Genomic DNA, 23,201 nt, shown 5'->3' with positions numbered 1-23,201 from the left:
AGCCACACCCACTCTACCCAGAGGACAAAAACCAAACCCACTCCATTCAGATGATAGAAGCCACACCCACTCCATACAGAGGACAGAAGCCACACCCACTCCACCCAGAGGACAAAAACCAAACCCACTCCATTCAGATGATAGAAGCCACACCCACTCCATACAGAGGACAGAAGCCACACCCACTCCACCCAGAGGACAAAAACCAAACCCACTCCATGCAGATGATAGAAGCCACACCCACTCCATACAGAGGACAAAAGCCACACCCACTCTATCCGGAGGACAAAAACCAAACCCACTCCATACATAGAAGTGAAGCCACACCCACTCTATTTAGAGGACAGAAGCCCCACCCACTCCATACAGATGACAGAAGCCACACCCACTCTATCCGGAGGACAAAAACCACAGCAACTTATTTAAGTGTACAAAAGCCACAACGCTCCCAGAGCAAAGTCAGTACACTTGTGTTTATTACTACTCACTTTGCTGAAGAAGAAAAAAATCACTTTATTAATCACTTTACTAGATTAAGACGGACCTGAGCTGGTTTTAAAGGCATTTTTCTGCAGCTTATTGATTAGGGTTAGTGTTACGGATTGCAAAGTAATCAAAGTATGTTTATCAACATGTGAGTTTCTTGGAATCAAACCCATGAGCTAGACCAGCTAATCCTAAAACCCACTGCTGAAAATATCCTCAGGTGTTAGTGAGAACTGAAAAAACACTTTCCAGGCTTAGACCAGCAAAACAGCATAGGCTGGTGTAAACTGGATTCCTCATGTGTTTAACAAACGGACACATCTTTCCAAGATAAATAATTTGAATTCACTCTGTCTTAAATAAATAAGCCAACTTTATTTCTAAGTTAATCACTCTTAAATAGTTTTTAATGTTAAAACAACTTCATTTTTTGTACAAAATATATCTCTGGCAAATAATGATGAAGTATATGATAGTTTGAACAAACACGTGTGAAAAAACTACATGATTCTCGGTGCAGATTCCCATAAACAGCAGGTTAGGGTTATGGTTAGGACCGGAAAATGAACCCAACAAACTGCAAACAAACGACACTGACAGATCACACAGTTCAGATTCTGAATCACACAAGGCAAACGTTTTTTCATTTACAGCCATGCACATCAATATTCTGATATCAACCAGAATTTGGCAATATTCAGATTAGTAAGGAGTTACATATAATACACCACAATCTGATCACCTGATTCAGTTATGGTTTGTTAGGATAGAACAATATTTGAAAATCAGGAATCTGAGGGAGCAAAAAAATCTAAATATTGAGAAAATCACCTTTAAAGTTGTTCAAATGAAGTTCTTAGCAATGCATATTACTAATCAAAAATTAAGTTTTGATATATTTATGGTAGGAAATTTACTAAATATCTTCATGGAACATGATTTTTACTTAATATCTTAATGATTTTTGTCATAAAAGAAAAATGTATAATTTTGATCCATACAATGTATTGTTGGCTATTGCTACAAATATACCTGTGCTACTCATGACTGCTTTTGTGCTCCAGGGTCACATATTTTAACTCTCCAAATTCTGATTCCCACACCTGAAATAAGGCGGTTTTAACAAGAAACGTTTTGCATGTAAACACCTTATTTAGAAAATTTCTGAAATGGCAATTAATTAAAATTTATATTAACACTTATTATTATAAAGCAATAAGCCCCAAGAAGCCATGGTTTACAGTGAGTTTATAACAGCTAAGGGGTGTTGTTAGGCAGCGGAGTATATTCCATATATAAGTGTAATGATATTAATAAAAACAGTATTCTTCAGCCAAACAATGTAGTTCCTCAGTTGTGGTTGGAACCTATTGTTGTGGTTGGAGCAAAGTGGTTGCCAAGCAACACACAAAGTAAACAAAGGTGTATGTTTGTAGAGTAATTTACAACGGCTTCGAACGCAGCTCAACCAATCAGAATCAAGGACCGGAACTATCCGCTTTATAATTGACATTTGCCCAGTTCTTTCCAGTTGGAGTCAGAGTTTTGGGGTATTTCTGAAGGGTTTCTAATTAAATTGAGTAATAAAAATAATAACTGAGCACATACTGCATAACCAATGGCAGCATATGGACTCTCTTGGGAAATCTTTTGAGAAATAGCAAGAAAAAAAAAAACACGTGTAGATCAGTAGACCTAAAACAAACATATTTGTGAATATAAACATCATATTCAGAATATGAGTGCAATCGGAATATGGAGCTGAAACTAGTGAACGGCCGTGTGTTTTTCTGGCAAGACGCTGATTTAAAGCAGGAAACTTGAGTGATTTAAATCATTCACTCAATCATGTGGCCACGATTCTGAAAAGGCTTTATAGACTGGAACTGAAGAACAGAGAAGAAGAGCTCAAACTACTGCACAACAGAGTAGATGACAGTCCACGCAGCTTAACGTCTGCTGTTGACTATCTAGTGTTCTTCAGCAAAGATCAGCGCTGCAGTGTCTCTCCCACAGCTGCAGCTCAGTCCCCTCGGCACAAACCAGCAGATACGACTCACTCCTCACCGGCGGCATCCACACCTGTCAATCAAACACCGCACAGGAGACGCATGTTCACCAGACCACTCGCTGATGGAGACAGTTACTACTGATTAAACACATCTCTGAATCTGTGGGTCATCTGTGGGTCAGTCTTTCTGTTGTAGGCTGCTTGTTCTCATATCAATATATACTGTATATACAGTATATATCAATATTCAACTATTTATTTGTATAGCGCTTTTCACGATACCAATCGTCGCAAAGCAGCTTTACATAAAATATTATGTTTCAATATATCAAACCAAAAACTAATAAAAAGTAAAAATATTTGTATATTTACTTTATTTGATTTTTTTTACTTTTTTTTTGTTATTTGTGTTTAGTTCGTAATTTGAGAACTTTATTTTAAAAAACTTTTCTAATTTCCATTTAGTTTTTCCTTGAATGTTTATATTTTATTTTATCTTTATTTCATTTAACAAATTTTTTTTTAATAACTTTAGTTAGTGATTTTAGTTTTTTATTACTAAATGATCAATACACTCAAAGTGAGTAATCTCTTATTTAACAAAATATTAATAGGAGAACAACCTTTTTTAATTTTATGATTTGACAATATTCTACTATCATTCAAATTTAATGAGCAGTGCATGGGACATAGCAAAATAACATGCATCCAAAATCTAGAAAATGTATCTAAAGAGCCAAGTAATGTTTTTGTTATGAATTTAAAGATTTAGCCTAATATAACACACCCTTTCACAGTCATTTTTATGTTACGTTATCATGGCAAGTGAGTTATTTATGTATAGGACACCAAAAGGCACCCTATAGTGATATTGACCCAAATATACAGTATATATATGTTTTTATGCATTGCAAATGCATTGCTGATATGCTGCTGCAGTATTGCATGTAAGTGCACTCACCCTGTTGAAGAGCAGCAGGTGTCGGTGCAGCGGCGTCACTAGCGGGTAATGGCAGGCAGGGGGCGTCACTGAGCTCTACGAACATCAGGTTTGTCTATCAGCTTTCAGTGGATAATGTGACTGACACGTGTAGGAATGACACACACAGATCAAGACACAAGAACAGATAAAGGTGACACGCAGCCATGACAGATGCAGTGCTAAAGGTGCTAAGAGAGGCTTACGTCCCACACGGAGTCCAGACAGCGCAGCGGCCGCCACACACACAGCTCTGTGACTGGAGGAGAAACAGCTGTTAGATCGGCCTCAGCCAACACACACACACACACACACACGTTTGTTTTTGTGAAAAGTGGGGACATCCCATAGGCGTAATGGTTTTTATACTGTACAAACTGTATGTGTTATTGCCCTACACCTACACTTAGTCCTCACAGGAGACTGTGCATTTCTACTTTCCCCCCAAAAAACGTCACTCTGTATGATTTATATGCGTTTTGAAAATTGGGGACATGGGTCAATGTCCTGAAAAGTCACCTTCACCTTGTAATACCGGTGTCATACCCGTGTCATTATACAAATTTATGTCCTCATTTGTCACAAAAACGTGCGCGCACACACACACACACACGCGCACACACACACACACACACACACACACAGTGATGCCGCTGTGAGCCGGATGGCAGAGCGTGAGGAAACATCATGCGTGACCGCAGGTTTACAAAGAACCATTCAGTCCAACAAACCAGAGACAGAAGATGTGCAGGAATCTTCTGAGACATTATGTCTCATTCAAGCAGAACACTGTCTTAAATGGGTCACGCTCTGTTTCTGCAGGTTTTATGAAGGTAATTTAAGATTTTTAAGCCCTTTCTATGAAATATCTGCCAATAGGCTCAGAAAAATTCAAAGGGTCAATTCATTCACCAGTCAGATATTTGTTCTTGTTTTAATCATAAATTCACTTCATTTTATTCAGTTTCATAAGACCTCATATCTTTATGCTGCTTCTCCAGTAAATGTATCTTGAATTAATGCAGTTTAGATATTTGTACTGGAAAACAAGACAGAAATACTGAGGAAGAGATTCATTTAGCAGTTCATGCCACATTTAATGAGATATGATTAAAAATTAGAAATTTAAGACGTACTGCTATGATTTAAGGCCTTTTAATGTTTTAATTTGTGAAAGGGTGAATTAAGACTTTTATAGCCTTTTTAAGACCCACAGAAAAGAGCTTTAAAACTTTATTAAACTTTCACTGAAGATTAATAATTGGGCCCAAACCAAATATGAACATAAAATTGCATATTTTCTGTTAATTGTTCTTGTTTATAGAACTATGTTGGCCTGTCATTAGATTAATACATAATATATTAATAAATATCTCTCTAAGAACTTCAAAACTTGATCATCATAAAGTTTAATAACTGGGCCTAAAACATTGCTGAAACAAACATTACAAAACATTAATGCTGTCAAACGATTATTCACGATTAATTAATTGCATCCAAAATAAAAGTTTTTGTTTGCATAATATATATATGTGTGTGTTCTGTGTATATTTATTATGTTTACATAAATACACACATACAGTATATATTTTGAAAATATTTACATGTATTTACATATCTATATTTATATTCATATAATTTATATAAAATATATATTTAATATATAAACATAACCTATTTTTCTGAAATATATACATGCATGTGTATATATATATATATATATATATATATATATATAATAAATATACACACATACACATATATTATGTAAACAAAAACTTTTATTTTGGATGTGATTAATCGCGATTAATCGTTTGACAGCACTATTAAAAATAAATGTCCTATAAATTATTAATAAATAACTATATATATTTAATTTCATTTAAAAAGATTTTTAGAAGTTTATATATTTCATTCATTGCATTAAAAATGCCTATTTAATTATGTGTCCATGTAAAAATATAAATAAAAAATTAGGCTTCCACTGAAAGTGGCATGAACAAAACAGGCAATTAAATGGTTAATCACAGTTATTATTTGTTTGACAATCGTCAGGCATGAACTTAGTGACAGGTCTAGTCATGTGATCCTGCAGTTGTTCTGTTGTGTCTCATTATCTATTCCCGGACAGGATATTTATCACTATTCTCAGGGCAGAGCTTCAAACACACTGTACAGATAATATTACACACACATCTCTGATGATATGTCAGCGTGACATCTGCAATTCTAATTCCAGATCACAGATCATTCCTGACCTTGTTCTCTGCCGGCGGTCAGTCTGAGGATCTCCTCTCTCAGTCCGGCCATCTCCTGCTCGAGCTCTCTGTTCCTGTGCTCAGCTTTGTGCAGACGCCTGGAGAACATCAACAGAACTGTATTTACTAGCAGTACATCCATCAATACTACTGTGCAGCAAAACCTGTTAAATGATTAAATGTAACATTCAATATACAGTGAAGAACCTGTTTAATCCAAAATGTATCATTTTTGGTAGTAAAAACTATGAATTACCATATTATTTACAGTGTAAAATCACATCACACACACATACACAGATACACACATATATCATAGACTGTAAAAAAAAACTTCTTTCCAGAAAAGTGAAGCCAAAACAGTAGAGTAGTGATTCATTTAGAGCTTGAGTCTGTGCAGTAGTGATTCATTTGGGAGTCTAAGTCTGTGCAGTAGTGATTCATTTGGGAGTCTGAGTCTGTGCAGTAGTGATTCATTTAGAGCTTGAGTCTGTGCAGTAGTGATTCATTTGGGAGTCTAAGTCTGTGCAGTAGTGATTCATTTGGGAGTCTGAGTCTGTGCAGTAGTGATTCATTTAGAGCTTGAGTCTGTGCAGTAGTGATTCATTTGGGAGTGTAAGTCTGTGCAGTAGTGATTAATTTGGGAGTCTGAGTCTGTGCAGTAGTGATTCATTTAGAGCTTGAGTCTGTGCAGTAGTGATTCATTTAGAGCTTGAGTCTGTGCAGTAGTGATTCATTTGGGAGTCTAAGTCTGTGCAGTAGTGATTCATTTGGGAGTCTGAGTCTGTGCAGTAGTGATTCATTTAGAGCTTGAGTCTGTGCAGTAGTGATTCATTTGGGAGTCTAAGTCTGTGCAGTAGTGATTCATTTGGGAGTCTAAGTCTGTGCAGTAGTGATTCCTTTGGGAGTCTAAGTCTGTGCAGTAGTGATTCATTTGGGAGTCTGAGTCTGCACAGCAGTGATTCATTTGGATCTTGAGTCTGCACAGTAGCAGTTCATTTGGAACCCAGGTCTGCGCAGTAGCGATTCAATTGGAGCCCGAATCTGTGCAGTAGTTATTCATTTAGAGCCTGATTCTGCGCAGCAGTGATTTATTTGGAGCCTGAATTTGCACAGAAGCGATTTATTTGGATCTTGAGTCTGCACAGTAGCGATTCAATTGGAGCCAGAGTCTTCGCAGCAGTGATTCGTTTAGAGCTTGAGTCTGTGCAGTAGTGATTCATTTAGAGCCCGAGTCTGCACAGCAGTGATTAATTTGGAGCCTGTGTTTGCACAGAAGCGATTAATTTGGATATTGAGTCTGCACAGTAGCAATTCATTTGGATCCCACTGTCTGCGCAGTAGCGATTCAATTGGAGCCTGAGTCTTCGCAGCAGTGATTCGTTTAGAGCCTGAGTCTGCACAGCAGTGATTCATTAGAAGGCTGAGTTTGCACAGTAGTGATTCCTTTGGGAGTCTAAGTCTGTGCAGTAGTGATTCATTTGGAACCCAAGTCTGTGCAGTAACGATTCAATTGGAGCCCGAATCTGTGCAATAGTGATTCATTTAGAGCTTGAGTCTGTGCAGTAGTGATTCATTTGGAACCCAAGTCTGTGCAGTAACGATTCAATTGGAGCCCGAATCTGTGCAGTAGTGATTCATTTGGAGCCTGAGTTTGCACAGAAGGGATTAATTTGGATCTTGAGTCTGCACAGTAGCAATTCATTTGGATCCCAAGTCTGCGCAGTAGCAATTCAATTGGAGCCCGAGTCTGTGCAGTAGTGATTCGTTTAGAGCTTGAGTCTGCGCAGTAGTGATACATTTAGAGCCCAAGTCTGCACAGTAGTGATTCGTTTGGGAGTCTGTGCAGTAGTGATCCATTTGGAGCCCGAGTCTGCATAGCAGTGATTCAATTGGAGCCCGATCTGCACAGTAGTGATTTGTTTAGAGCTTGAGTCTGTGCATTAGTGATTTGTTTAGAGCTCAAGTCTGAGCAGTAGCAATTCGTTTAGAGCTTGAGTCTGCGCAGTAGTGATTAATTTAGAGTTTGAGTCGGCTCAGTAGTGATCTGAAGGTGGAGCCGCGGTATCAAAGTCCAACCCAAACTCCTGCAGTCCCAATCACAAACACACAATCATGACATCACACCCCATTTTTCTAGCATCAAATGACGAACTAAATACAAACTCTTGAAATAAAAAAAAGGAACACTTGAACATATCAGCATAATAAAAAAGTGACTAAAGTGACTAAAAACTAAAGTGACAGAAACCATCTTTGGGGAAAATAGGTTTTATTTGATTTGAAGTGTAATTAGATTTTTAGTTTGGCTCCCTTCCCATTGGTTTACATGGAGAGGGGGGGGTTTATGACCTATACCACAGACAGCCACCAGATCGAAATGTTTTGGCTTCATTTTCAGCATTTATTATTAGATTTGACTGTAATAGTTGAGTTTATTTATATTAACTAACAGCATTTATGATCAAATAGGACTGTAATAGCTGAGTGTATGTTGGTGTACCTCTGCAGCTCGTAAGTGTGTGCCTCGCTCTGCTCCGTCTCTGTGCTGCTGCTGATTGGCTGGGGTTTGTTCTGGTCAGCAGGAAGTTCAGGAAGTGACATCAGCTCAGCGGTGATGGATTCTCTGAGCCGCCACACCTGATTCTGCAGCACATTCACATTGACATCTGATTCAGACTGCTGCTAGATGAAGATCACTAATGTGAATAGATGATGGCTCTGTACCATAAATATATGAAAACTTCATTTTTGATTAGTGATATGCATTGCTAAGAACATCATTTGGACAACTTTAAAGGCAATTTTCTCAATATTTAGATTTTTTTTGCACTCTCCGATTCCAGATTTTCAAATAGTTGTATCTCAGCCAATTTAAAAAAAAAATTACGCTTATGACTGGTTGTGTGGTCCAGGGTCAGATATTATTCACAAACTGTACATATGTAATAATCTGTAAAAAAAAATCTATTTTATAAATATGTCTGTTTTAATGTTTCTCTTTATACTTTTTTGTTCATTTATACATTTTTGATAATTTATTTATTCTTTAATTTTATTATAATCTGTCTTGTTGTTTTTATATGCATGCACTGGAAGGTTCATTATCATTGTGTGTGCAAGCATACATGGAAATAATTCTCTTTCTAAATATACATGAAGATTACTTATTATGGTTAATTTTTTAATAAACACGTTAAATTGTATATGTTTCATGACTTCAATTAATAAGTCATGCTTTTAGATTATTACATTTTATTTAACCATTAAAATGGAATCCAGAAATGTTAAAACAAAACCACAAATTGAATACAGCAAAATCAAAACGGGGTAAAAAAAAATTTCATAGGGCCCTTAAATGTAATTTTTGTTAAACGTTTAATACATTTCAATCACTAAAATTTTATATAACCAGAAAAAAAAAAAAAAAAAAACGAATCCAGAAAAAAAGTTAATTTGGTAAAATAAATAAATAAATAAAACAGATTTCATAAAGCCCTACTTGGGGCCCTATTCAGAATTTTTTTTTTTTCTCTGTTTTGAATTCCATTTTAATGGCTTGATTTAATTTTAATAATTAGAAAGCACATCTAATCCACTGAATTCATAAAACATTATCAATTTAAATTTAACAGCGAAATTTGTATTCTTTCAGAAATTCTGTGTGGTGTGTTTGAATTTCTCTGGATTTTATGTTGTAATACATATTTACAGTAAATTCCATTTCTATGACTGAATTTCATGATTTTGTCCATGTTTTCATGGATCAGTGTTCATCGCACCAGTTTTCCCTGCAGATGGAGCTGATCTCTGTCCTGCTGCTGGTTGATCTCCATTATGATGTCTCTGCTGCGGTCCAGCGCTCCCGTCTCTCTGTACGGCACAGCAGAGGGAGAACATCTTATTGTGTGTTCATACCAAATGCAAATTTAATTATTTGCATATCTAGATTGCATACAACGTCAATGCAAAGATGCGAATAGAGGCGAATTTGCACTGGGTAATGCGAAATACGCACAATATTTGCCTCAATCACGTCTTCCGCACAAGTTCAAAAATGTCACCTTATGAGGCCTTATTTCAGCTTATGAACATGTCTAGTTGAATCAGAAAATGGAAGAGAGCATTATTGTAGCCGTCTGTGGGAACCCTGAAATGTATAATATAGGTCTGGAGCATTAGAAAAAATCAGATGTAGTGGTAGTTGTACAGAGATGCTGCTATCAATTAAAAAAAATATCAGTAGCTATGTTTCCACTTAAAGATGCAAATTTAACTTATGCGCAAAACTGGAATAGGCCTATAGCATAAAACATTTGCGAATAAAGCACCGTTTCCATCCAACGAGTCAAAGAGAACAAAATCGTCTCTTCTTGATAAACTGGCACTATATATAACTAAGAAAACTAGGAGAAGCCACTGAATATAATAATTTTCATATATAATAAATGACTTGCGTCAGACGAAACACAATAAATGCTGTCATTACTTTTGGAGGTGGATGCTGCTGTTTGGGAAAGCAGTCGTGTAAGACAATTATACAGAAATACTTTGATGACACACTTTGCTCAGGCTTTTCAGAATGACCAAAACAACATATAGATGCTGTGAACCACATCAGTCCGCTGCTAGTCAACTTATCCCATCTCATAACACAAAGTCACGTGACTATTTCAATGCACATGGTGGAATTTATTCACTAAATGTGTTTCCATCATAGTTTATCTGCATTTTTTTTCTCATCAGATAAAAAATGTATCCTACTCAATTGTGCGCATAAGTTTTTGTATGTGCATTTTTAGAATTTATCCGCATCTTGGCATTTCCATCCAGCGTTTCTTTTAATGTAATATTCCAAAATGTGCATAAAAATAGGTGAATGGATTCATAGCTAGTGTATATACAGCAGTAAAATGTAACACACATTAACTCAATACTAGTGCTGTTAAATGATTAATCGCGATTAATCGCATCCAAAATAAAAGTTTCTGTTTGCATAATATATGTATGTATGCTGTGTATATTTACTATGTAAATACACACACATGCATGTATATATTTCAGAAAAATAGGTTGTTTATTTATTAAATATATTTATTTATAATATAAAGTATATGAATATAAACATAGATATGTAAATACATGTATATATTTTCAAAATATATACTGTATGTGAGTGTATTTATGTATACATAATAAATATACACAGAACACACACATATGTTATGCAAACAAAAACTTTTTGGATGCGATTAATCATTTGATCTGCGGTGCACTGAAACCAGACACATCAGCATTTGGCTTTCCAGCGTATATGGGACTTCCACAACAGGTAGGCTACAAAGCAGCAATCATAGTTATCGTCACCATGGTTGATCACTTGATGTTTTTATTCGACCAATTGACACGATAAACATCCTGTGAGTAATGTAGAGTGAGTGACACGATCCGCATATTCGCTTCCCGTTTGGTGTGAACACAGCATTAAAGGTGCACTCAACAATAAAGCTGCTGATGAAGGGTCACTAACCTGGTGGCTGTGTAAGAGTAGCCTACAAACGCCAGATGAAGCCCAACCGGCGCTCGCTCCATCATGTCACACCGGCTTTCCTGAACACAAGAGTAGAAGAGTCAGATCAGCTTGAGATTCCCCATCTCTGTGAAGGAGCTGATGGCTCAGGTACCATGTCACTCAGACAGTCGTCTAGAACGTCGAAGTTGGAGGTGTCTGTGGCGTCGGAGACATCAGGACGGTACGGAGGAGGCAGGAGATGAAGGGAACTCCAGTCCAAACCTGTGAAGAATGGGTGTTTTCTGAAGTCCCCGGAGCCCCGTGAGCCCAACCTCTCACTCCTGTCGCAGATCAGAGCACTGATGAGTGAACGCGCCTCCTCGGACACCTCCGACCCCGGAGGAAACTCAAAATAATCCTGTTCAGACAGAAACACACACTCAACGCTTCATCCATATTCAGGCATTATTTTTTACAAACATGGGCAAATCGCAGAATCCTGCTAACTTTCATGGAACTTGTGAAAAATTGGCTGTCAGAGATCTACATGACAAGCTGTCAAATTAAAAGTTCAGTTTAACTTGAAGAAATTATGACAGAAATATATTACTATTGAATATTAAAGCTTACTTCTCATAATAGAAATACTACTAATAATAGTAGTAGTAGTGATAAAATAAAAATTCAGTTTAACTTGAAGAAATTTAATGTTTTGCCATGATTTTATTTTTTTTATAAATTGAGGAATCTTGATTTTGAATAAAAATATTACCAAACATTAGAATTTTGACCCTTTGACAATATGCCAATGATAACGTTAAAGACAAAAGATTGATTAACTTCTCATGTGTGAGTGAAGGACCATAAGTAGAATATAGCGCTAGGTGCCATTCACACAGAATGCGATTTTGTGTGGACAAAGATATTTAAGTGATTTGTTTAACATTTACATCATGTTGACAACTTCGCGTGTGCTGCATTTGGAATAGAATGTTCTTTCAATAGAAAGTTAATAAAGAAAAAGTTACTTGAATCATGTTGTAGTTAAATTTTTTAGTTGACTAGTTAAAAATCGTAAAAATGGAGAATCGGTCAAATGTTCTGAAAAATGTGTAATTTTTTGCCACATCGCCCAGCCCTACCTTGAAGTGTATTATTTTGGCGTAGGTCTCAGAGATGGACTCGGCGTAGAAGGGTGTGGTTCCCAGCAGCATCTCATATGCACAGACGCCCAGAGCCCACCAATCACACTCAGAGCCGTAGCCTCCGCTGCCCTCCACCGCCCGCAGGATCTCTGGAGACAGATAGTCTGGAGTCCCGACGGCCAGAGACGAGTGGATCTGAGAATATACACACATATGAGCACAGCGGGACAATCACACATGACTGAATGTAGGCTTACGTCTGACAAACATCACCAGTCCGTCATCCTCCAGACGCAGACAGGAGCCAAAATCACCCAATCGTGTGTGACCATCCGCCGTCAGGAGAATGTTGTCAGGCTTAATGTCTCTACAGGAAGAGAGCAGACATCAAACTGAACATCCAGATATTCCTATACATCATCCTATCCACTCATGTGTATATATATACAGTGGCATGTCAAAGTTTGGGAACCCCTTGCAGAATCTGTGAAAATGTGAATAATTTTAACAAAATAAGAGAGATCATACAAAATGCATGTTATTTTTTATTTAGTACTGTCCTGAGTAAGAGATTTTACATAAAAGATGTTTACATATAGCCCACAAGACAAAAAATAGCTGAAATTAATAAAATAACCCCATTCAAAAGTTTGGGAAACCTTGGTTCCCAAAGGGTTAATCCAAGATACACAGGCAGGAGATCAGCAAACAACAAGTCAACACGAAATGACTAGACTTAGACTGGAATTAGAAACTAGGATTGGAAATGTGAAAAGGCTCCGTAGTGTAGCTATCATTAGAAGAGTGATATACACTAGACAATACTCGGCAACTAGATCAGGATCTGAGTGTGCTTTATGTAGTGTGTGTAATAGCTCTTAGGTGAGCGTGTGATTGGTGACAGCTATGTGATCAGTGCATTCAGCTGTGTGTGTGTGTGTGTCATCAGTGCAATGGATGATTGGAAATGCAGTCCAGCATGATGTGTGGTGTGAGAGTCAATATGATGGAGAAGTATATATATATATATACATTCAAATTTATTAACGTGCATGTTTATGGTTTATTGTCATGATTTGAATGTTTAGATGAACTGATCAGTGTTACCGATACCTGTGCACATAACCGAGTCTGTGGACTGAATCGATGGCCATCACCATCTCAGCCAGGTAGAACTGAGCCATGTCCCCTGGGATACGATCACCAAACTTACTCAGCAACGTCAGCAGATCTCCACCGACATAGTAATCCATGACCAGATACTGCAAAGCAGAAGAGGAGACATACTCATAAACCAGAGTGAAAAGATGAACAGACAGAACTGTACAAATGACAGACAGAAGATCATGATTCATGAGCAATGGGACAGAACTGAATCATGTGTCAAGGAATCACTTTGAATGAAACTTTTTTTGTTTTCTGTAGTGTGTTTTGGGACATATTCCATTAGGAATTATTGGTTTGAACAAGCCACCAATAGAAGATGACCAATTACCAGTAGAAACCCACAGGGTCCATTACAGTTTCCATTAAAACCAAAACAAGTCCCACTATAACCAGTAAAACCATTACAAATGGTGTTTTTTTCCCAGCAGGGCTGATTCTCTCATTTCCTCTGTTTACATTGTTTATCACTTTACAGAGCGTTCCGATAATCGGCTATTGCTCATAAAGTTAAGAAAATCCATTTTGAGATCATTACTTGGAACTTATTATTTGATCTTGATGAACGACCTAAGAAACTATAATAATAAACGTAACAAAAACAACAAACGTAACAAGTAACAGTACGTTATATTATATTTTGGGTGAAGATAAAGATAGTAGAACGCTGTAAGAAACGTTTAAATAAACTATACATAAGGTAATAACAACAAGAAAACTTGACATTTCAACGTTTCAGAAACATGTTAAATATTGTTCCTGCAAGGTTTTTATTACCTTAAATTGTTACCTTGGGTACAGAAATGATTCATGCATAAATTAATAATTTTGGATCAATCTTTTCAACTACTTTGTTTTGTCTGCATCTGATTCTCCCATTTGCTTTTTTTTACATTGTTTATCAATTTATAGATCAGATACAAAAATAATGTCAAATATTTAGTACAAATATACTGATAAATCTAACATGCATCTGTAATTAATGTATTCCTATTAAACTATCATCAACTGTCACTGAATTGCAGTCATCAAACTAATTAATCTACAAACTCGATCATAACGCACAACGTTTCCATGTATGTTGAGTCTCGTTATGTTTCAGTAGTTAGCAGTAAACCACATCACCTGAATGTTCGTAAATTTGTGGTTATCTTTGGAATGGAAATATGGATATTTTATTTGTAAACTTCATAATTTTTGTATCTTATTTTGTTAATCTCGTCAAACTAGCGAGCTGAGCCATTATAGTACTAGTGTTGTCGTGTAAATATAGCTGAAGAAATGAAAAGTGAGTCATTTACACTTGAACCACTCTAATTGATTCAAACTCAATCTCGTGATTTTCAGTTCAAGCGATTCCCAAGCCTGTATCGCAAATCATTTGATTTAGATTGGAACTTTGGAGCAGCTTCGCGAATCATTTGATTCAGATTGGAACTTTGGAGCAGCTTCGTGAATCATTTGATTCAGATCTTCGGATGGGTTCGAGAATTTGATTTACTTCGGACTTCGGAGCGGGTTCGCAAATCATTTGATTCAGATTGGAACTTTGGAGCAGTTTAGCGAATTATTTGATTCAGATTGGAACTTTGGAGCAGCTTCGCAAATCATTTGATTCAGATTGGAACTTTGGAGCAGCTTCGCGAATTATTTGATTCAGATTGGAACTTTGGAGCAGCTTCGTGAATCATTTGATTCAGATTGGAACTTTGGAGCAGCTTCGCGAATTATTTGATTCAGATTGGAACTTTGGAGCAGCTTCGCGAATCATTTGATTCAGATTGGAACTTTGGAGCGGCTTCGCGAATCATTTGATTCAGATTGGAACTTTGGAGCAGCTTCGCGAATTATTTGATTCAGATTGGAACTTTGGAGCGGCTTCGCGAATCATTTGATTCAGATTGGAACTTTGGAGCGGCTTCGCGAATCATTTGATTCAGATTGGAACTTTGGAGCAGCTTCGCGAATTATTTGATTCAGATTGGAACTTTGGAGCAGCTTTGCGAATCATTTGATTCAGATTGGAACTTTGGAGCAGCTTCGCGAATCATTTGATTCAGATTGGAACTCTGGAGCAGTTTCGCAAATCATTTGATTCAGATCTTCAGATGGGTTCGCGAATTTGATTTACTTCGGACTTCGGAGCAGGTTCGCAAATCATTTGATTCGGATTGGGATTTCGGAGCAGGTTCGCGATTCTTTTGATTCATATCGGGACTTTGGAGCGCATATTGCGAAATGTTTGATTCTGACCAGGATAATAAAAACAAAACGAAGAAAAAGAAAGAAAGAAAAAATACACAGATACAGATGTGTTGCCAGGTTAACAAAAAAGTAATAAATTTACAGTTTAAGAGGACACATAGGATGAATATAGAGATTAACAGAACTTTAGACAGGTTCCATATAGTTGTGTAGATCAACTTTGAATAAAGAAAAGACAGGTTGATTTAAGGTCAATTTTTGTTTACGTATGTGAAATTCAGCTAGCAGGAAACACAGATTAATTATTTTTTTCTATTTTCTCCTTTGAGTAGTAAAAGAATCGAGGTGAAAAAAGAAAAGTAAAATAGAAAAGAACAAGAAATGGAGCTTTTCGAATTTCCAAATCAGTTGAATCAGTTGCGTGGCAAAATGATTTACTGTTTCAAAGCGCTCGAAACGCCAACACCTGCTTGTCAAAACTGTGTAAATGCAAGAACTAAGGTCAAAGATGTTAAGTCATCTTTATGAACCAAAAATGCTTGTAAAATTTTATCACCAAACACCATTACATGCATGTATAATATGTGCTATTTTATTCATTTGTAGCGTGTTTTGTGTTTTTATGAAAGCTTGGCTAAACAGACCAAGTGACAATTAACTAGGCCTACTCTTTCATTTTTGTTACACAAATATGTTATTAAACATTAAATATTAAACATTATAGGTAGAGTAGTAAATTATGATCTGAGATCCTGTGGTTTTGGGGGTATGAGTGATATAAAGTCATACTGTTGGTCACATAAAACATAAATCAACTGAACCGGTCCATTTGTGCTCAGATTCAAATTTATTTACAGATTCAAATTTTTATTCAAATTAAAGTGGAAATGTTTTAACAGGTCAGGCTGTGTGTAATCTTGAATCAGTGAGTTGGCTGTGTGGAGTAACATACGAGGTAATTGTCGTCCTGGAAAGCGTAATGTAGTTCAGTGATCCAGCGCCGGTCTCCATTCAGCAGAACCTCCCGCTCCTCCTGATAACACGCCGTCTGAACGCACACAGCTCTCCATTAACAATCCATTAGAATTAAACCCAGCTAATAGGGAACGTTCTCAGAACTTTGGCTAACGTTCTCTCAAAGTCACGAACATTCTTCCAGTAACATTAACAGAACATTCTTTCAAAATTATCTGGGGCCGGATCCACAAAGCATTCTTCAGAAGAAATGTCTTCTTAACTGCCATTTTCTTCTTATTTTCTAACTTAAGAAAAAAGTTAAGAATATATGTTCTTAAAACAAAACTTAAGAATTCAAATTCTTGAAGATAATCTTCTTAAAAATCATTGTAAATAACTTCTTAAAGTTAGGATAGCCCCAGACTTGTCTAAAATCCCAAATAGTACGAATTATTTAATTAATTTATTCAGTTATTTCAAATTAATTGTTAAATTTAAGCATTACAACAACACTAGCTACATAATACATAGTAGGACTATTAATAGTGATGTGCACAAGTTCTCTGAAGTGACAGCGATGACTGATAACGCAAACAATGATCGGTCATGATTAGCCTATGTGTGACACTACTTTTTAATAACTTGTTGAGAATTTTTCAAGAATTGCACTTAAGAACATTCTTACAAACTTTGTGGAATTTATCTTAAGAAACTTATTTCTTAAGAAGATGCTTGTGAATCCGGCCCCTGGTCTTTAATAATGTTCTCAAAACGTTAGCACAAAAATTTTATTTATGTTCAAGGAACATTTTATTTCTGAAACAAATTTTTAGTTGGACTTTCACCTAACGTTTTTAATGTTACTACTTGTTTCAGAACGTTACATTCAAATGTAACATTTTCTTAATAAACATAACAAAATGATAAAATGGAATGTTGCTTAAACGTTTGCACATTTTAGGAAACTGATCATTTACATTTTCAGAGAACATTCAAATAATATTTTCGCAACGTTAGCAAAACGTTCTTAGAACATATTTTTGTTAGCTGGTAATCTAAGTGCTTTTAGAGAAGATGAGCACTAGTTTTTGTTGTTTACCTCTCCACGCTTCAGTATGTTCCACTTGTTCATGATCTTCAGCGCGTAAACCTGTTGTGTGTTACGCATGCGGGCCAGAGCCACCTGTGCATTTACACCTCAGTCAATATATTTATACTCATCCGCTTCATAACAGAGCCAGCACAAACCCTCTCACCTCGCTGAAGGTTCCTCGGCCGATCACCTTTAAGATGTCAAAGTCATTCCTGCTTATCCGAGTCTTCTTCACCTGTCGGACCAGAGGCTCCGCTGTGAATATTGGAGGAGAGAGAGAGCGTCACACAATACAACTATAACCATAACTTAATGATAAATATAACTATAAAGCTTTAAAGGTGGGGTATGTATTTTTTCAAAAACACTTTAGAAAACTGAGTCGGGCCGGGTACCAAAACAAATGTATAGCCAATCAGCAGTAAGGGGCGTGTCTACTCATGATGCGAGGAGAGAGCGCTCATCAGTGCACATGACAGACATAGACGAGCCAAGCGACGACAGAAAGATAGAGATGGCAAAAGAGGAAAACGTCTGCGGAGCAATAGAAGGCTCACACCGGTCGCGATCAGTTGTCGTGTCGTGTCGCGCCTCACTAAAGCCGCTACTGCACACGACATTCGGACACGACTGTCACATTTCTCCCACTAGTGGTAGTCGCACTGTACTTTCAAACTGGTCGTGCAGCAACCGTTACCTCGGCTTATTCACCATGGTAAAATTAATTATTTGAATAATTATTGTATGAATGTATCATCACAAATGACCCCCAAAATAAAAACATAGTAGGTTTTATGGGGCTAATCGTTGTAAATAATGGTTTAATAATTATAAAATAATTATTTCTGCCATAATTTTTCTAAAGCACCATTTTATAGAAATAGTGTTTAAAGAATAATGTAAAAGTGAACAAAATATTGGTAATTCAAACCTTACACTCATAGTTTTTAATAGAATACATCACATACGGTCTAGCTACAGAAGTTCAAACGCATCCACAGAATGACATGGTGACAATGGTGAATGACATCAAGTTGACCGCTACAATATGGCGGACGGATTACGTATAGCAGCCCATAGAAACAGTCGCTAATGAGGTATCTATGTATATATACCTATGCCCGCACTACTCTCCATTCAAGGCTTGTCGTTTGTCGGATATAGTGGAAATGCGGCTTCTGTCTACACTGGACTCGACAAAGCGACCTTGAAAATCATTTGAAATTTGTGTCAATACGTCATAAATAGAACATGGCAGCTGTCGGGGATTTGTTGTGTAGCGCCGTGCCACATCAAGTGTAGACAGCTTCACTGATTATAATGAGTTTTGCTTTGTTTCACAGAACTAATCGTTGCCTGGGTCAACATTGGCTACCAGAAATCGCTTACCCAACCTTTAAACTTGTAAGCTTTCTCAACTTTTAATTTTTTACAGTCTAGCATATATACAATATATATATATATATATATATATATATATATATATATATATATATATATATCTTGCATTCGATGATGACACACAAACCAGGATGAAGATGAGGGAGCTGACTTTGAGAGAAAAGCAAGCAATTTGGATGCTAAAAGAAAAGAGGAAGTCAATTAGAGCTCTAGCGAAAACAAAGGGCATGGAGAAATCATGAGTTCAATAATCACCAGCAACCAACAATGACCTGATCGGCTGAGAAAACAACAGTAGTTGATGACAGACAAATCATAAAAGCTGTGAAAATGAACCCTAAAAGACGTGTCTGTAAAATCACCAACAACGTCCAGAAAGATGGGGTGATGCTCTGACAATCTACTGTCCTCAGGAGACTTTGACTCAGAATTACAGATGCTACACAGCAAGATGCAAACCTCTGACCAGCACCAAAAATAGAAAGACAAGATTAGAGTTTGCAAAAAAGCATAAAGGTGAGCCAGAAGAGTTTTGGAACTGTGTTTATGGACCGATGAGACAAAGATGAACCTTTATCTAAGTGATGGGAAAGCAAAAATGTGGAGAGAAAAAAAGGAACTGCAAATGATCCCAAGCACACAGCTTGATCTGTAAAGCATGGTGGAGGTGGTGTCATGGCATGGGCATGCATGGCTGTCTCTGGAACAGGCCCTCTCAACTTTACTGATGACTTAATGTATGATGACAGTAGCAGAATGAATTTGGAAGGGTACAAAACCATCTTGCCTACCAATATTCAAGAAAATGCCACCAGATTCATTGGGAAGTGCTTCATATTGCATCAGGACAATGACCCAAAACACCCTGCCAGTTCAGTCAAGGAATTTATAAGGGCAAAGGAATGGAAAGTGTTAGATTGCCCAAGTCAATCTCCAGATTTAAATCTGATTGAACATGGATTTCAGCAGCTGAAGAGAAGAGTAAAGACAGAAACTCCCCAAAACAAGCAACAATTGGAATTGGCTGCATTAAAGGCTGGGAAAAGTATTTCAAAGGATGAGAGCAAGAGTCTGGTGATGTCTATGGGTCACAGACTCACTGCTGTGATTGTGTGCAAGGGATCTGCAACTAAATAATAGCTTTTAATCTTTTAAATCTGCCTTATGTTCAACTGTCCCAATACTTATGCTCACATCAATGAGTGGGATGAACTCTAAGTGCTGTTCTTGCTTTCTGTTAGAGAATGATCGTCACATCAACCCGCCTCATGCACACCGGCCCATTCGCCTTTAAGAGTGTGTGTTGCAGAAATAGAACAGATGAACTAAGAATAGCGCGCTCATGTCTGAGACTTTTTTAAGGCAAGTTTTCCAGCCTTGGACTCGAGCCGCTCTCGTGGCTGCAGGAATGCGAGCGAGACCAGGGCAACAGCGTAAACTGTTATACTGCACAGAACGTTCCACATTTCCAGCACAAAGAAAGGCATGAGACAGCAGCTGGAGCTGGAGCTGGAGCCAGAGCTTCCCTGCAGGACTGTAAACACTGCATGCAGAGCTTCTGAATACTCTTCAGCAAATACATATTTTCAGTTTAAGGATCTTTTGATTCAAAACAAGTACTTCAAAGTACATAAAAACCCTTCTAACAGAACACAGTTGACTGAGCAGTTTCAAATTGAACATTATTGCTGAAATGTACATAACTTCTCGGCATGCATTGAGTAAATGAAGCTGTTCCTGTCATAGTTTTGAGTTTTATTTAACTTTTGTTGATGTTTTGTCATTATTGCTAGTCATTTGTTGTGTTGTGATGTCTAATCTCTCATCACATTTCTTGATTCTCAGCATTATTCAGGTTTATATTCAGAAAATTTAATAGAACGCTCATTTAAAGTTATCTGGAGCCTGTTTCATAAAACAAGTTTACCAAAGAAGCCAGGTTTATTTCAGTTAGTTTGACTTATTGTCAGTTGATTTGGTTCAAAATAAGTCAGACTAACTGAAATAAACCTGGCTTATTTGGTAAACTTGTTTCATGAAACAGACCCCTGGTCTTTAATAAAATTCTCAAAACATTAGCACAAAAAAACATTATTTATACATAATTTTTTCTTAGTTTTAGGTGGATATTCATCTAACATTTTTCAAATGTTACTTTTTGTTTTAGAATGTTCAGAGAACATTCAGAAGTAACATTCCCAGAATGTTTGCAAAAATTTTAAATGGAATGTTCCCTTAACGTTCGCATAACAAACAAACGTAACGCTTTTAAACAGCTAGACTTTTGAACATTCAGAGAGCATTCTATTAGATGGAAAGAAGCATTTGCCTTGACAAATTTATAGGCTCCAAGAGACTTTTTCACTTTGTGAACGAATTCATATTGAGTAATAGTATGACGCTTAAAATGATAGTTCATGCAGAAATGAAAATTCTGTCATAGACTCTCATAGTTTTTTCGTACTATGGAAGTCGATGGCTACCATCCACTGTTTGGTTCCCAACATTCTTCAAATTTTTAGATCATCAGCCTAAAGTAATTCATACAGGTTTGTAACAACATTTTTGGATGAACTATCCCTTTAACTTGCTAGAATATATAAACACAACTCTGACCAGCATCATTTGCATTATCTGTGCCTTGTGTTTAAATTTGCTTTCATTTTCATAGATGTGATTAGAGCTCAGTATTTTAATAATCCTCTGTTGATGGTATATTTCTGTTCTTGCTGGCTGTGTCAGGATGTGGGTGTGATAAATAAACTTTTCACATGAGTTTTCACATGTGACATCTTCCTGTGTCATGTCCTGTTTTACAGATGATATGGAAAGTTAGGTATGGATCTGGTCACTCCCTTCCTGCTGTTCACTGTTTCCCTTGCATGAATCAACAGAGAATCGGCTGCCAGCAGCTTAAATGGAAAATTGTGTCCAACAGCCTGTCTGTCCCTCTGTACGACTGTCTGTCTCTCTCTGGCCATGTAGGGTGTGACCAGAAGAGAGTGTGTGTGTGTGTGTGTGTGTGTGAATGTTCTGTTGTGCGGCAACAACTGAATTCTAAAAGTGTCATTTAATGCCACTGTGACACACACGTGTGATCCTTAAAGAGACAGATCACCTAAAAATATCAGTTCTGTCATTTCATTCCAAACACATGCTGCTCTTTTCCATACAGTGACAGACAGTAGAAACAAATGCTTTACAAATGAGCATCATTAAAGTATGGAAACAGCAGTCCATATGACTCATATGATGGTCTTTTAAAGTCATACAGTACTTTTCTAACATCCCAGCTAACAAAAATATGTTTTAAGAAGGTTTTGCTAAATGTTATTTCTGAATGTTCAAAACATCCAGTTTAAATGTTTTCAAGTTTAAATGTTTAAAAAAAATATTGTTTATGCAAACGCTAAAGGCATAATTCAGTTTTGCAAGCATTATGGGAATGATACATTAGAAAGTTCACAGTAACATAATAAATAGTAACAAAGAAGTTAGATGTTAGTTTCAGAAAAAAACTAACTTTCAATAAATTCTTTTTGCTAACATTTTATAAATATTATTAAAGACCAGATAAACTTTGAATGAACGTTCTAATATAATGTTACTGGAAGAACATTTGTTCTTGTCTGGTGGTCTTTAATAGTGCTCAGTAAAATATTGGCACAGAAACAGTATTTATACATTGCACATGATTTTTTTATTTTTTAATGAAATAAGTTTTCTTTATATGTTCCTACATTCAAAAGTAACATTCCCATAATGTTTACAAAATGATAAAATTGAATGTTTCCTTCATTCAAATAATCAAGAAAAAATGTTTTTAAAACATTTTAAAAAATTTGACATTTTGACATTCAGAAATAACTTAATGGGAATGTTAGCAAAACGTTCTTAGAACATATTTTTGTTAGCTGGGGAAACTGAATTTGATTAATTTTACAACATTAATGCTTCCTTGTTTTCATTATTTTCCTGTTCATTTCTGTG

At 36.6% G+C, this 23,201-nt stretch overlaps 1 protein-coding gene across 2 annotated transcripts in view; it reads right to left on the bottom strand.

The window, feature by feature from the left end:
- Window positions 1–843: 843 nt before the first annotated feature.
- dmpk (DM1 protein kinase) overlaps window positions 844–23,201 on the bottom strand; it is a 24,248-nt gene continuing 1,890 nt past the window's right edge. The window contains exons 2-15 of one of the 2 annotated variants that reach the window (XM_079410594.1): window positions 17,974–18,065; window positions 17,817–17,900; window positions 16,713–16,808; window positions 13,505–13,653; window positions 12,665–12,758; window positions 12,389–12,586; window positions 11,419–11,664; window positions 11,265–11,344; window positions 9,517–9,607; window positions 8,238–8,380; window positions 5,735–5,832; window positions 3,683–3,735; window positions 3,459–3,533; window positions 844–2,568 (exon numbers count right to left, since the gene is read on the bottom strand). In XM_079410594.1, the coding sequence (XP_079266720.1) occupies window positions 2,467–2,568; window positions 3,459–3,533; window positions 3,683–3,735; window positions 5,735–5,832; window positions 8,238–8,380; window positions 9,517–9,607; window positions 11,265–11,344; window positions 11,419–11,664; window positions 12,389–12,586; window positions 12,665–12,758; window positions 13,505–13,653; window positions 16,713–16,808; window positions 17,817–17,900; window positions 17,974–18,065 (1,601 nt within the window). In that variant the 3' untranslated portion in view covers window positions 844–2,466. The remainder of the gene's footprint in view (window positions 2,569–3,458; window positions 3,534–3,682; window positions 3,736–5,734; window positions 5,833–8,237; window positions 8,381–9,516; window positions 9,608–11,264; window positions 11,345–11,418; window positions 11,665–12,388; window positions 12,587–12,664; window positions 12,759–13,504; window positions 13,654–16,712; window positions 16,809–17,816; window positions 17,901–17,973; window positions 18,066–23,201) is intronic. The other variant, XM_079410595.1, reaches the window with a different exon arrangement.

Source organism: Barbus barbus (genome assembly GCF_936440315.1).
Source record: "Barbus barbus genome assembly, chromosome: 47".
Classification (NCBI taxonomy): Eukaryota; Metazoa; Chordata; class Actinopteri; order Cypriniformes; family Cyprinidae; genus Barbus; species Barbus barbus.
The sequence above is the reverse complement of the archived record's forward strand: the minus strand, read 5'-3'. Positions and strand labels throughout refer to the sequence as shown.